The sequence below is a fragment of the Gadus chalcogrammus genome, chromosome 15 (assembly GCF_026213295.1).
Source record: "Gadus chalcogrammus isolate NIFS_2021 chromosome 15, NIFS_Gcha_1.0, whole genome shotgun sequence".
Classification (NCBI taxonomy): Eukaryota; Metazoa; Chordata; class Actinopteri; order Gadiformes; family Gadidae; genus Gadus; species Gadus chalcogrammus.
In genome coordinates, this window is record NC_079426.1 from 13,481,748 (window position 1) to 13,497,644 (window position 15,897).

A 15,897-nucleotide genomic window follows, 5' to 3' on the forward strand; every position below is an offset into this window, starting at 1 on the left:
ACTTTTGGTTTGAAAAGCAGCAATTCCATTATTCCAATTTTGCACCCCAACGAATCACGTTTAGACGTTTACCTGGCACTGCGCTGCCAAACTTCTACTACAATGTCAATACATTGTAACTCCATAAACGAATAGTATGTTATTTTCCCTATGTCAACTATTTCCATATCTTCACATAAGGAACTTTTCTAGGAGCTGCATAAAATGTACCTTTGATCTCTCAGATATTAATATATGATTTATAGATGTCTCGCAGCACTGTATTTCCGATGTCACAAAAGGGTCGTCAATAGACTTCGCTTGGCTGTTGTTCAAAATTATAATTAGGCTATTGGCCAAGAAAAGCAGTGGACAGTGTACTTCCATCTAGTGGTCAGAAAAGATAGATACAGGAGAAAATAAGCAAATACAATTGCCTGAAAGACCACATAGTTTGAACTATTTGTGCCTTTGAAAGTATTTGAATACAATTGGTTGTATCGTAAATCAAATGCAGCTATTTGATATGTTTAGCAAAAATGTTCTACTTGTAAATACAGAGGATTCTCTCAAATATGTTACTTTGCTGCCACCTTCTGACACTTTCAGGGACGTTTTTTTTTTTTTCTCCTACACCCCCATACATCTATATGTAATACAAGACCTTAACACTCAATACCTCTATGCCACAGAAAATAATCAGTTGATTACTTTCAGCTACATTTGAAAGTTTTGCATAGCATAATATTATCCGAACCAGTAAAGCTCTATGCATTACTAATAATGTGTCATTGGTAATTTCCATGTGTTATTAGTGAACTGTTGTGATTCAGAAATTGAATTGCAGAGAAGTGCTGTCTCTAATAGCTTAAATTAGATCATGACAGGTAGTTCGAATTAATTCCATATTACATTAAATTCTAAAACATTGAATTCGAATTTATTATATATTTGATAAGATCTGCTCATTTATGTATTGAATGTATCCATATTCATGATTGTCCGACCTGACAACCCCAGCAGTGAATATTAAAGGTTGAGACATTTTGTTTTAAATTCCATCGAGCAGTTATAAAACATGAAAAACATATAATATAGAAATATATAAAAATTTACATTTTTACATTATTTGACACTAGAATTATCTATTGTTGAATTAGTCTTAGTTGGAAATAATGGTCAAATCAACAGGAGGTAATGGCTGTCATAACGCATTGTGTTGGATTAATTTTGTCTTTGACAGACCAAAGATGGAGTCAGCTCATCAGATTGGCTTTTCTCTACCCTGGAGTCCCACGTGACGTGATTATGATCCATGAAGGATAGGAGATCCTTTGATGCTTTCTGCTTGAGAGACATCATTATTGCCCAAGGGGAAAAACGGTTTGTAAAATAATCCGACATTATGCTTAACAGGTTGAAAGCCTGTTAAACTGATGGGAAATATACCACATAGACAAACAGTGTGCATTTACTGGTATGACAGGAGGCTGCCTTTTTCCAAATAATAAAAATCTCGCTGTGCCGTTACGCGCTGTCAAAACCCGGGTACGGAGTGGCAAATCTCGGGTTGCGGCCTGGATGGTTCACGAATACATGTTTTATTCTGTCTTGCTCCAAAGCCCCGTCTCATATAGGCTACCCTCTTTAAATATGTTCTGGTGTGCATGACGCACGAAATACCGTGCTGATGTGCAGTATATATCTCACAGCACGTCGAATTCCCCTCTACCAACATCCATTGCCCACCGAAGCCATGTTAAGGGGGCGTTTTCATGGTTTTCCCTGTAAAGAATTTCCCCCCTTTGCAGCATCAGTAGCACAGCGCCAGCCTGCGTCCAATGTACGGTGGTTCGGCCTGTAGTTTTTTTTGGTAACAGGATACGCACCAGGACCAGCAAATAAGGAAAACTACACACAGCCGTTGATCGGGGGATTTTTTCAAGAGGGAATTGCAGGGCGACATCCATTCGTGTAAAAAGGAGGACAAGACAGGTATAAACTCGGAGTATTTCACGGCCGCGCATATCCGGATTCTTGGCTGTCGTGGCGTACCGCATTCGTAAGGAACGCTACTTTCCATGTCTGGTTAGATTACAGATTAAATACAGCAAAAACAAAATGGTTGCACTTTTACGGAGGATGAAGGTGGTTAAACTAAATGCCACGGCCCAATGATCGTAACGCCTCTATTACAAAACGATCCGTTTCTGCGCGAGCGAGTGAGGAAAACATTGAAGTGAGGCCCACTGATAAGAAAGGTGTGCATATTTAATCCCGTATACGCACATCCTATCCTGAAACGCACGTATACAGTATGGCTTTGGCTTTTTCTATGCACGGTTGCACGTCCATCCCCAAATCAAATTCCAGGATACTATAATGAGGTGTGCAATGCATTTTCTCCTGCAACGTACGCTTGTTTTCGATGTTTTATTCAATGAGAAATTATAATATATATCTCGTGCGTCGAAGTGATGTTGCAACGAAGGTACAGTAGGTGGCACGAGCACACCCCCCTTCATCCATTTCACTCCCAGAGCAGTGTCCTTCGCGAGGGACGAGTGAGCATTGGAGACACGATTCGACATCTATTCACGTTATTTAAAAAAAAAACATAATTTGCGCCTGCACGATCACGTCGCTATGCATTCCAGCGTGCGCACAGCGGAGACGTCAAAAGAACTGCCGAGCGGGAAGTTGTTGGGGGGCAAAAGAAAGTGGATTATAAATCCATGAGTGGAATACACAAATCCTAGAGCCTGATTAATTCGCGCTGTGCAAACCCTTCTTCCCCTGTGCATTGTTGGACCACATATGGTTTGAATAAAAGTGTATTATAGCACCTTCAACAGTTGGGACAACGCCCGCATACTTGACAGACCAGCATTCCTCTCTAGTCCACATTTACATATTGATCTGTAAACAACGTAGGCCTACTTTAAAAACATAGAGGTTACTCGAACACGATATACCAATAATATTGATATTTTCTGTCTAGCCTTTTAATTGCCACAGCCTTTCCGGGATGTCATGAAAAGAGTTGTTTAGAAACGTTTTGCCACACTAACCTGTTGATTTGTGACACATGTTCAATCAGTGCGTAATATCGCACCCCGGAATAGATTCTTGGCTCTCAGGACTGCTCTTTTACTGCAGATCTGGCGAGGAGGAGGAAAACAATCTGTTAACCAGAGCATGGGGACTGTTTTCAAGACATGAGCAAACACATGTTAGCATTATACAAGGAAATACATTAGCGTTAGTATAAACGCTTGAATGTTTTTATTTTTTTATTTGTGTACCTATATTAAAAGTAGGGGGGGGGGGTCTTTTTGTTGTATGAACAGACACGATCACTAAATATGCAAAAATATCTTAAAGTACAGATTATAGTATTTTAAACACCATTGTTTTGTGTCAATTGCTTATATGGCCCACAACAACCTATTCAATAAACTATTATTATTTTATGTAATATTTTCTGAATGCTGAATGGTAGGCTAGTTACAATGTAACGGTATTTTAATGTTGTCAGCCCTAGCCGGGAGTTCATGACTCTCGTTAACTCTTCGTGTCACCAGCTCTAGACTTCCACCAGTCGCGGCAGGATGTCAGCTCGAGGAGGAAAGAAGAAGGCCACCAAAATGTCCCGCTCGGCCAGGGCGGGAGTCATTTTCCCGGTGGGCCGGATGATGCGCTACCTGCGCACCAGCACGCACAAGTACCGCATCGGCATGGGCGCACCGGTCTACATGGCAGCAGTTATCGAATATCTAGCTGGTAAGTCTACCGCGTAAATACTTAAGTTTATATAATGCGCATAATCTATTTATTAAACAGCAGTATAAAAAAAAGATCTTGCATCCTGTGCAAGATATGCATATATGTATATCTGCCATTTATCTTAATCCTATTTACTGTGTTTCCTAGCTGAGATCCTCGAATTGGCTGGGAACGCGGCACGAGACAATAAGAAGGGCAGAATCACCCCGAGGCACATCAAGCTAGCGGTGGCCAACGACGAGGAGCTCAACCAGGTAACCGATAGAACATACTGCTATTGATACAATGCTCCTATTGGACCATCCACACGGTGGAGGGAGCCCCCATTACATATCGTGTACAACTGTGTTACATATTTAACCTGGCCAATGATTATGTGTCGTGTGTGGCCTATAGTGCCATGTGTAAAAGTGGCATAATGGCTGCATTGTAATCATACATCATTACAAAATAAATATTAACATTTTTGGAAGATTTTTATTTTTTGATCAACAGTTACCGGTTAAATATCTCTGGTCTAGGGGATTGCTCAATATCCAATAGCTGTATTTCATCAACCTCTATCTACAATCACCAACACTAAACCCCTCAGTCAGACAAAAGTAAATGAAAATACAATATTTGTTTAGGACGGTAATGTGCACCACGTGGAACAACAACACACAACAATCCCTTTACGTCGCAACTGGAAATTAATTCCGTCATGCTCCCTGGAACATTCCCCCCAGGGTGCTCTCAGATTCACATCCTCCTCGGATTCAGCCGGGAAAGCGCTCCTTGCCATCGCCTCGGCTTAAACCCTGGCACGATGTTCACAGATATGGATCGCATCGAACACTCAGCGTGTTGGCACAACAAATCTGCTGTGAGGCCTTTGAGACAAGGTTATCGATACGATGTGGCCACTGTTCAGGCAGCCAGAGCAGTGGGGGTATATTGGAATAAAACCCGACATTCTTATTATCATGGACTCAACAATTGAAGAGTGGACTGATAATCAGTAAAGGCCGCTTGAGAGAGAATGAAACCATTATCCATTCAGATATAATTAGAGCAAAGCATCATCTGCCAGTGATTTCCCTGGGTGAACATCCTCAGTAACATAGGCTGCTGCCGTGTTTCGGGGGGGGGGGGTTGGCACAGCTCAGCCAAATGAAAGTGAAAGTAAAGGTTCGGAATAGTCGAGAGAGTCAGGCGCTTGATGAAAAGATGGCCCAGGAGTGCCACAGAGTAACGGGCCAACTAACCACAACACCGGGTTTTTGCAGATCTTTTATATGCCAGATTATGTAGCAGCGGTACTCAGAGAGGCAAATCCAATTGTGTGACCACAATTGGATTTGTGCGTGGGGCCACCCCGGGCCCCATAGACCCGCCCCTGCGTTCCCCTTCTTAATAGCACCTCCCATAATACGTTTCCCAATGACCTCCTCACACCACGGTTCTCTGTCTCCCTCCAGCTCCTAAAGGGAGTCACCATCTCCAACGGAGGCGTCCTGCCTCGCATCCACCCGGAGCTGCTGTCCAAAAAGAGGGGCAACCGTGTGAAGGTGGACGCCCAGGTGGTGATGCCGGAGAAGAGAGAAGCGCGCTCCAAGAGCCCAAAGAAGCCCGCCGTCAAGAAGGGCAAGGGGAAACCAGGTCGCAAGCCCAGGGTGAGTTTAACCTCCAGGGGGTCAAAGAGGACTAGGAGGAGGCGCTTAACTAAGTAACTAGGATGAGGGCGAACCATCTGATCTGCCCCGAGCTGTCAGTATACAAGGCTGTATATCATCTACAGGGTCGAGACCAACAAAACAGTTATGATGAACAAGACTAAATTAACTCAGACCGTACTCTTAAATAATCTTTGTTTTACCTTTAAGCATCTATTTGCATTAATCCGATGTGGTGCTCATATCACACACGCATACATACATACATACATGCACACGCCCACACAGAGACGTACGATTTCCCCATACAATGTAGGCTCAATGATTTCAACTCTTCAGATCTTTTGAAGATTATTTTTATCCACACGATATTTCCGGTTGCTGATACTGTTGCCCTTCAACGTTACCAATGTCGTCAACCCACCAGGAGCCCATTGATTTATTCGATGCAGAAGTGCTATTAACACAAATCAAAGTCTGTGTAATGACTCTAGAGTTCTGCCATTGGGTTGATTGCCCCTTCGCGATTCGACAGAATTATAGTTGCTCCACAATACATTAACAAAATTACTGGCTGGTTACCAAGTCCACACACAGCGGCATGGTCTCTCGGCCACAGAGACACTCCCAGCTCCGGGGTTTTGGCAGATGTAGTCGGCACTACAACTAAACTCCCTATAAAATGCACTGCTTAACTATGTTTTAATTGAATACCACTTCTGCTTTGACTCGAAGAACACGGATAATGACAAAGAGGCGGTGCCAAACTCCACGGTAGAGGACGGCCCGGGAGACGGCTTCACCATCCTGTCCGCCAAGAGCCTCTTCCTGGGCCAGAAGGTACCGTCCGGGACCTCGGTCCTCATCGTTAGGTTACCAAACAGACTCTCTGCAGTCAGGACGAGTTGAAGCCAGGCTAGCATCTAGAAGTATATGCACCAGAAGGTAGACCAATCAAAACACATGTCAAGTTGTTTGGGAAATACAGGCAACAAGGGTATTTGTGGAGGGGCAATGTTCAATTTACCATAGCACTTATCTGTCTACATCTGGACCACATGTATTCAACGTTTTCCATTGAGGATGTCTGGAAATTTGTAGCATTTCATGGCTACTACTACTCTTTGTTCTCTAATGCACATATGAAAAATGAAAAAAAGTGTTGAGTCTGCTTGAGCCTTTACACAAGTAATAAACATAACGTCTATGATACAAGACAGGCAAACAAAACTGAGTTGCTCTGTTTAACATCATGACGGCATCACCAAGCGCCACCTTGTTGTTCCCCAGCTCTCCCTCACAGAGAGCGAGATCAGCAAGATCGGCTCCATCAAGGTGGAGGGAATCATCAACCCCACCAACGCAGAGATGGACCTGAAAGAAGGAGTGGGTGAGGAGTACTGACTAGATTACAATGCTAATGAATAGTTGAACTATTGAATTAGGAGACCATAGGGGAGTCAAATACTATGAACCGCTTCTTATAGTTACTATTCTAATTATTTTTCCTTACATTTCATGTTTTGTTATATAGTTAAATAGGTATATTATTAACAATATCACATTTATATTATTCTTCCATCTTGAGATAAGATATTGATAAAGTACCCCCCTCTCTTAAATTTAAAACTTTGGGGCACTTGTATTAACACTTCCACATGATAAAACCACACACTAATAATAATTGCATTTATACAGCCCAGTTGAATAGACTACTCTTAGTATGTAGTGTGATGCTACATAAACCGCCTCAACTCACCTGCGGTTCCTCTCCTGAGCAGGTAGCGCCCTGGAGAAGGCTGGGGGTCGGGAGTTCCTGGATGGGGTGAAGGAGCTCCGGAAAGCCCAGGGTCCCCTGGAGGTAGCGTCAGGTGAGGTGATGCACGTTGAGCTCCCCAAGATGAATGCACTCTGGCTTGAGGCAGTTGAAGGGGAGGGGGGGAAGAGAGAGAGAGAGACTTGTGTGGCTTGGGAGGAGTTCCACAAAATGCTCAACTTTCTACTAATTACAACATTAGTGGAAGTTCACCGATGATAACATGATACTTTATTAATCCCTTATGCGAAACACAAGTTTAAAAACTAAACATAAATAAATATATTAGAACACACTACGAATAGTATTTTTGCAGGACAAAAGAGATCATGAGAATGAGGTGACATGCAGACCATGAAACCAGTAGAACCGTGATGCTCCTGTGTGTCCTAGTGGCTGTGAGCCAGGCCAGCGGTATGCCCGCCCGCTTCGTCATCCACTGCAACGTCCCAACTTGGGGCTCGGAGAAGTGCGAGGACCAGCTAGAAAAGACGGTGAAGAACTGCCTCTCCGCAGCCGAGGAGAAGAAACTCAAGTCTGTCGCCTTCCCATCACTGCCCACCGGACGGTGAGTCCACTCGGTCAACACGCGCAGTTAGAGCGCCAATTCCTTTCTAGTAAAGCACTCAAAAGTGTGCTTTACTTGTACCACACTTCAATCCGTTCTCAAGTTGGTATGCTGTGAGGCAATTTAACAATAATGCATTCCGCCTTCTTTTTTACCAACCAAATAAAAACTATAGAAGGGTAAAATGTGTCTTGGTTCCTTCAATAAGGTTTAAGGAGTTTCTGTCCTTACTGTAACGTTAAGACCGAATAGAGCAGGTGGGACTGCAGAATGGGGACTTTAAGATGTATACATTTAAAGCCAAACCTCTTGGTCTCTGCCAGAAGTAGGAATGGGCCATGATGTTCGGCAAAGTTTTCTATGATATTCTAGATCTTATATATGCCAATATATCGGACAGTTCCCATGTCAGAACTATAATAAATTACATCACTTTAAACCTATTGTGATTTTATAAAAAATCCTCACCTTAAACGAGGCACAAATCCCTAAAAAATAATATGTATCAATAGAATAGATCAACTAGTATCAGCCTAGACCTTCATACTAAAGTACCTTCCTCTCCCCACAGGAACGGATTCCCCAAGCAGACGGCAGCCCAGCTCATTCTGAAAGCCATCTCCAACCATTTTGTGTCGTCCAGTTCGTCCTCCCTGAAAAACATTTACTTTGTTCTGTTCGACAGCGAGAGCATCGGGATTTACCTTCAGGAAATGGCCAAGTTGGACGCCAAATGAGGACCAAGCCGAAGGATTGTGCTTTGTCGTTTTTTCGACAGAGCGAAGAAGTGTTTTTTTTTTTTCTTACTGTTGTAGTCGTATTATAAGATTGTTCCGGGAGGGGGATGGATGTATTTTTCTTTTTTGTTTTTTTAACGGGGGTAGACATGTGATGAGCGAATAGGCTTGATGAGGACTCAGTGCCTCAGTAGGTGTTAACAAGAAAAAAAAAGTTTGTGAGTGGAATATTGTTCGCATTTATGTTTTCCTGTCGTTTTTTCAATCTTTATAGACTAGACAATTTTATCTGTAAACATTATCATGGCACTCCCTCATCTAACTGACCTTTTTACATTCCATGTATGAAGAGACTGGCAATGGTCTTTTTTTCCCCACCCCCATGGACAATTCTCTGTAGTTTCTGATACAGTTAGTTTAATACGAAAAAAAAAAAAAGATTGTGTTTCTCATTCTGCTTTAAATAAAAATCCAGATGTTTTACACCAGAGCTCCAGCGCAAATGTAGACAAGTTGTCTCGATATTTAGATAGCATTTAGACCAACACCACAATATCTCAACAAGACTGTTTAACCATGAACATAACGTAACAAAACGCAACCACGAGGCGAAGCATTGTCTTAACATATTTATTACATTGTAAAAAGTACATTAGCTCTCATTTATTTATATATATATATGTATAGTTATATACACATAGTCATGTCATGTCCTGTTTCCAAACAATGATAGGCTCCTCAGATAACCAGAAATACCGAATGACCAATGAAGCCAGCGGAAGAATTGTGTTGGGTTGTCTCTCCTGACGTAAGGCATGTTTACAATCCTAGTATTACCCGACCAAAACATAGACGCGTCTGTCACCTGCGCTACAAAGCGTTCAAAACGGATTTACTCTCGCATTAGAAAAGATATTCCTGAAAAACCAAAAGGTGAGTGGACTTGCCTTTCAGCAAAGAAGGTACAGCCCCCTAAGGAGTTCCAACCACATCCATACTATAATAAGATCAATGTTCAATAAGAACGATTTCATTTCATACTATCGGGAAAAGTGGTTACCATGGAAACGTTTGCATCTACTTTGGTAATGTTTCAGTGTAATTTTCGATGCATCGGAATTAAAGAAATCACACCATAATTTCTTTCCCATCCCACGGTTTAAGAAGAACTGGTCTCGTTCACGTCTGGAGCGCGGACAGTGTATGGATGTGGTTGAAACCGCTGAACTCAGCCAAGGTGTTAGGGCGTCTAGCTCGAGAGTTCTCACCCTTTCACACAGTATGTTCTCAGGCCTGCTACCGCTGCTGTACAGAAGGCATCGACATGCAGAGAGTACCTTGTAGTGCGTAAGTAAGATGGAGAGCGCCCTATATCAAACCAATGCCTTCTTCTCCAGCCCCGAGCTGTCAGTATACGAGGCTGTTCACCATCTACGGGGACGAGACCAACACAACAGTTATAATGAACAAGACTAAATTAACTCAGACTGTACTCTTTAAATAATCTCTTTGTTTTAACCTTTAAAAATCTATTTGAATCAATCCGATGTGGTGCTCACATCACACACACATACAGACATACATACATACATGCACACCCAGAGACGTACGTTTTCCCCATACAATTTAGGCTCAATCAATCCACGTCAACACTTAGGAATGTTTTGAAAGGCTTTCAGATCCGTCTTCCGTGAGTGTGTACGTCATCCCCCTCCTGGTTTATTTGTTCTTAAGCATTTTTTATTTCTGAGTAATAATTAAAAACCACAACAGTCTGTAAAACTCCCCCCCCTCCCCCGCCCATTGAAACGCGTCACGAGAATAGAGCACGGCCCTTTCACAAAACAAAACAAGACTGATTTATTTCCCAGTCGGCTATGAATCTAAAATGTGCCGTCATTGAGCTGTACAGTTAAATACGACAGCCGACCCCCCCTCACCTAGCGTGGTAAGACATGGATATATACAAGTTGGTGCCAGTCTGGCCAAGACGTCTGCCACCGGTGATGCACTGTACATCCTATTGGCTTGACAACATGCGGTACCAAACAAAAGGAACAGAAAAACAGAAAAATACACTTATTCACGGTCCCTTGTCGGAATTCACTAGATCATCTTTAAGCACAGACATACTAGCATGGTGAAGAGGGCCACTTTAGCAAAGCATTCTCCAGTACAAAACAAAATTTGAAAAACTGTGCGTCCTTTAGAATATGGAAAACCAGAATCCTGTCAGCCTTCACCCCGCTCCCATCTTACATGATAATAACAATATGCATGATAATAATAAATAACTACTTCTCACAAGTAAAGGGCTCGCACATGACCATCGCCCGTCCCAAAAGCTGTTGAGATGAGCTCGAGGCCAGGCTAGCTGTCTTATGTCGGTTGGTTTTTGGGGTGATATTTTGACGTCATGGGGTAGGGGGCGTGGCTTCACTTGTACCAGAGAGGATCCCACGTCATCAGAAATTTAAATGGAGTCGTCGGTGTTGAACAGAAAAAAAGAAAATCAACGACAAAACAAACTGAAGGAGAGTGCGGAACCCCCCCCCCCCCCCCCCTCACCCTCTACCCTCTACCAGAGGCAATGGTGGCAAAGCGAAGAAGAAGACGAGGAAGCCTCGAGACGAGAGCGTCTCATTTCTCCTCGTGGGAGGGGCTGGTGGGTCGGGGGGAGACAGGGAGGAGGGGCACGGGGGAGGAGGCCTCGATCAGGGCGGGGTTTAGGATGATTGGCAGGGACATGGGGGACCCGCCCACCTGCAGGGGCAAGGCCAGGGGCTGCAGGATGAGGGGCGACTGGCTGGTGGGGGAGGGGCCCCGCGACGGAGACACCTTGACAGGGGGCGGAGTCAGCGGTGAGGGGGAGGGCCCCGGAGACGACCGCTCCATACCTGGGGGAGAGGGGGAGGGGATTATTGTAGAGTGATATCAAGAAGCAGGTATTTAAAGTTTAAAGGTATGGAATTTTTGCCGCTAGTGGTCTCTCAATCAAAGCAACAACAAAAGGCGTAGTTTGATGAAGTGTGACTTGGCGTGGGAGCATTTGAGCAAGTAACATAACGTTCACTCGCTAACTTCCCATAAAATGAGTACCAAACATACCCAAACAGCTGTATGCACCATTAGAAAGGTGCTGTAATTCATGGTCATTAACTTTTTGAGCGTGTTGACCGAACTTTATAACGTTACCAAAGGCATTAGTGTTAGTGTTGGTAACTGACGGGGGAGTTAAGTGTTTATTTTATGCCCTAAACAATAACCCAACTAAAATGTGATTAAACCGGAGACGTTGCGCGTTTCAAACTCTTCCCAATGGATTTGTGTATCCTGCTAGCTCTAACAGTAACGAGCAGGTGAAGTACTGCTTGGCCAGTGAAGCTCCGTTGTGGGGCTAACAAAGAAAGAATGTATACATAAAGATTAAACAGACCAATCATTGTATATAATAGAGATCAACTGACTTTTGACATGTGTATATTGGTGGAAACTATGACAGCGCCTACAAAATGAGTTCACGAGTACTCTGAGATTCAGACCGTGTATTCAATGAGTGTTCCAGCATTTCTTGCATCCCAAATACCGATTCTATTAACGAATTCGGCAGCCGTCATCTCTGCAAGGAAAGCCATCTTCCCACACAACTTCCTGTTAGTGTACAAGGAGAGGAGGGGCCATTCACAGAAGCTAAGTTGTCAGTGTGTACATGAGAGGGAGAGCGAGCGAATCAATATGTTGTTACCTATTGAAAAATACATAACATAGGTCTAGTCATTTGGGATATTTTGATGCAGAAATGTTACATATTATACCTTTAACTGCTTTAATATAGATTGATGATAAAACTTGTATTATACTTCATGGGACCATGCTTAACCGGTCCTCTAGATTGATATCGGACCACATTGGCCTCTAGCTGGTACTCACCGTTGGCACTGGGTGAGGGGGGTCCCTGGGGGGTGGAGGGCCTGCTGGGGGTTTTTGGCTGGGCGGGGCTGCCCGGTATGCAGGAGGGGTTCTGGGGTACTGGCTGGGGGCCCTGGGGGGGGCAAGGCTGACCCCCGGGGCCTGCTGGCTGGGGAGGGTCCACCAGAAGGCTGTTGGGGGGGCCTGGATCTGGGAGGACAGGGAGGGCAGAGAAGATGATGTGAGCTTCAAGGTCTCCAGTCTGTCTCATCTCCACGGTACCTGGTGTGTGAGTGTGAGTGTGAAAGTGAGAGTGAGAGTGATAGTGAAAGTGAGTGAGTGTGAGACAGTGTGAGAGTATGTGTGCGTGCATGTGTGTGTGTGTGGGCGCTTGCGAGTACCAGCTATGACGGTCTGCTTGAAGAGCTCCTCTCTCAGGTTGGGCAGGAAGCAGACTATGCGCTCCCAGGTGATCTCCCACAGGTCAGAGTAGCCGGTGCGGGAGTCCGAGCAGTGGAAGATCCCTGCTGTGTCCATCACCAGCAGCATGTTCTTCAGGGACTCTGGGATGGCCTCCAGCTAGGAAGAAAGCAGCAGGGACCAAGGGGTGGGGGGGGTTAACCAAGCCAGGGTTGTAATGTGGACACTATTATCCAAAGCACCCAACGATGAACTCAGATTATGACGGCATGATGAGGCACATAGGGGATTACGGCATCTTGCGCAAGGATGCCTACAGGTAGACTGCAGGAATGAACCCTGGAACCGTTGGACTGGGGGTCAAACACCTTAACCACAACACTATCCATTCCCCTGCAGCTTCAATAGTAGATATCTGGAAGCCAGGGAACCCCCTATCCCCACGAGGCCCGGAGCCAACTAGTAGATCAATATGTCAGTGGATGAGGCGCCTGAGCTGCTGGAGTCACGTAGTATTGACTCTCCAATCGCCACTCCTTTCCTCTCTAAATTGCGGATTAAAAGACGCTGGCATCCACAGTGAGGATGAAGCCGTTCAGACTCCACTGAGCGCCAGGCAGTAGATTAGGATCGTCACTAAGCGAAAATTAAGCTACTTAGCAATAACTTAACATAGGGGTCTTAAGAGATGTGTGTGAGCGGGATTTCCGTGTTGAGATATTTAATTTTTAAGGTCTTGAGTACTTGGTTTTATCCCCCAGCCGGCCGGATACGCCTCCCCCAGCTGCTCTTCAACAGGCTGCATCTGCGTCCTCAATGTGAGCCTCTAACCAGTAGGTAGAGAGAGCCATAGTGCGACTCACCAGCAGGTCACTGGAGCCTGCATGCATGTACTTGTCCATGAAGTCCAGAATGGTGAGCCAGAGGGCAGCGAAGGTGGGCAGGGACAGCAGGGGGGACAGGTGCTGAAGGAACACCTGGGAACAGCAAACCAGTGTCACGTGTTATCACACAGGAACATTGAGACAAAGGTCGTTCTGGTGGTCCTGCCTGGGTGAACTAATGATCAACCGATAGACACGTCATGTCTTGATGCACTGGAGCTAGTATGTGGTATTTGCATGTGGTAGTCGTAAAGACATTTGGCATTTGAGGCGGTCGTTCTGAACCAAATCAATTTATATGAATTATTTGTTTTAATGGTTGCTTTATAAATCAACTCGAGTGCAAGTGTGTATTTGGAATAAGGTGTGCATGATGTCCTTCAGTCGTTGTGTTTATGTGTGTCTACGCTCAACGTGACCTTGTTTAGAAGTAATGGAATATTGAGACCATAGCTTGAATTTAAATTGGTATGTTTAAGAAAAACACAGAAGCTATGCATTTACCATCCTGCGGTTGTTTGAGTGCGTGGATGCATGTGTATACGTGTGGGTATATATGTGTGTGACGTTTTTTTACGAGAAGTCGGCTAGTTGCTGCTGTGAGATGCGAAACACGTTCGCTACGTGAGACCCGAATGAAATAATGCACGTCACAAAATGAAACCTTTTTCTGCATTATTTAAAACAGGGCTTCGCCATAAGCTTTAATTTTTTTAAATGCCTCTTATAATAAAACACGTTTGTCCGTGTGTGCGGTGCTGATAGGGTTGGGGTGAGGTAGGGATTGGCAGGGATGAAGAGAGAGTGTAGGCGCGATAGAGTGCATTTGTGCCTGAGTGAGTGAGTGAGTGAGTGAGTGAGTGAGTGAGTGAGTGAGTGAGTGAGTGAGTGAGTGAGTGAGTGAGTGAGTGAGTGAGTGAGTGAGTGAGTGAGTGACTGACTGACTGACTGACTGACTGACTGACTGAGTGACTGAGTGACTGAGTGACTGAGTGACTGTTTAGTGGAACAGTGAGTGAGACCTTAGACAGCAGGGTGCAGGCCCTCATCCGGGTCTCCTCCATCCCTCCCACGTCTGCTGGGCTGATGTTGTCCAGGAGCTTGGTGAGCAAGGGGAACAGCACCTGGAGACACGCACACGCCCGCAGACATGCACACACAAACACACACACACACACACAGAGAAAAACACAACATTGATTACATTGGCTGAGGTACAATGGGGCGACATCAATCACATCCAACCAAAGCTTTTAAGACACAGGTACAGAGATGAATGAAGGAGCAGGTTGGCGGTTAGACATGAGGACGCCAAGACAGGCAGACGTTAGACATTGAAGTTCAAACCCAGAATCTTTCTGCTTGGGAGTCACAACCTTTCACCCTACGACCACCACACTCGGACGAAGAGAAAGAGGACGAGCACCTTGTTGAAGCAGGACTCCCACTCGGTGGCGTCCAGTGTCTGCAGGTCGTGCACCAGCAGCGCCCTCTGCAGGTAGGTGAGCGCCTGCATGCGCACCTGCCGCCGCGTGTCACAGCACAGCCAGGCGATACCTGCCAAAAGGAGGGAGGAGGAGGAGTTATCAACCATGACCAATACCTAGGAATATATGAGACAGCCTTATGATCTCAACATCCTATGAGAAACGCGTTGGCAGCTTTCGCATCTTACACAGCCTTACTGACTCACGCATATTCCCCCGCCAGGTATTTTCATTATTTAAATATTTAATCTGAATGTTGGGAGCTTTTACAATATGAGCCGCCGCTGTGCCCTTGGTGGGACCACGGGCGAGGTGTGAGTCGTATGAACTTGTTTGCATCCCAAACAAATATGGGGGAGATTTACACCTATGCAAATGGTTTCATAGATTGTGATGCTGAAGCGTGACTAGATGGGGTGCTGGTCAGAGGACCAACACAAATGTATGAACATGGTAGTGAAATGATCGCTCACAGCGCCTCACACAGATCCGCCTGTCCGATACAGCTCCTCCAGCCAGCAGAACTAGATTTCAATATAGGAAGTTTACCGGACCAAAACCCTCTTTTATTCTTTATTGTTATTTGCATAACTTCCTTTCACATATCATATAATACATTGCGAAGCGTAAAATCGAAATGTCCTGAAGATCGGTCG

The 15,897-nt window shown here is 44.7% G+C and overlaps 2 protein-coding genes across 3 annotated transcripts in view; one reads left to right on the forward strand and one right to left on the reverse strand.

The window, feature by feature from the left end:
* The first annotated feature begins 1,785 nt into the window (after positions 1 to 1,785).
* Positions 1,786 to 9,283, forward strand: LOC130404737 (core histone macro-H2A.2-like). 2 transcript variants are annotated; one of them, XM_056609620.1, is made up of 9 exons: positions 1,786 to 2,041; positions 3,564 to 3,762; positions 3,913 to 4,019; positions 5,226 to 5,420; positions 6,156 to 6,260; positions 6,711 to 6,810; positions 7,202 to 7,291; positions 7,630 to 7,804; positions 8,376 to 9,283. In XM_056609620.1, the coding sequence occupies exons 2-9, from the start codon at positions 3,591 to 3,593 to the stop codon at positions 8,539 to 8,541; spliced, it is 1,110 nt and encodes a 369-aa protein (XP_056465595.1). In that variant the 5' UTR covers positions 1,786 to 2,041; positions 3,564 to 3,590; the 3' UTR covers positions 8,542 to 9,283. The 2 variants fall into 2 exon arrangements, with proteins under 2 accessions (XP_056465595.1, XP_056465594.1); XM_056609619.1 differs by having other exon boundaries at positions 1,787 to 1,974; positions 8,376 to 9,279.
* Positions 9,284 to 11,113: 1,830 nt separating this feature from the next.
* Positions 11,114 to 15,897, reverse strand: part of LOC130404161 (Golgi-specific brefeldin A-resistance guanine nucleotide exchange factor 1-like) — a 78,807-nt gene continuing 74,023 nt past the window's right edge. Inside the window, 6 exon segments of the mRNA XM_056608795.1 lie at positions 11,114 to 11,438; positions 12,472 to 12,660; positions 12,852 to 13,029; positions 13,734 to 13,847; positions 14,777 to 14,878; positions 15,181 to 15,311. Coding sequence (XP_056464770.1) covers positions 11,182 to 11,438; positions 12,472 to 12,660; positions 12,852 to 13,029; positions 13,734 to 13,847; positions 14,777 to 14,878; positions 15,181 to 15,311 — 971 coding nt within the window. The 3' untranslated portion in view covers positions 11,114 to 11,181.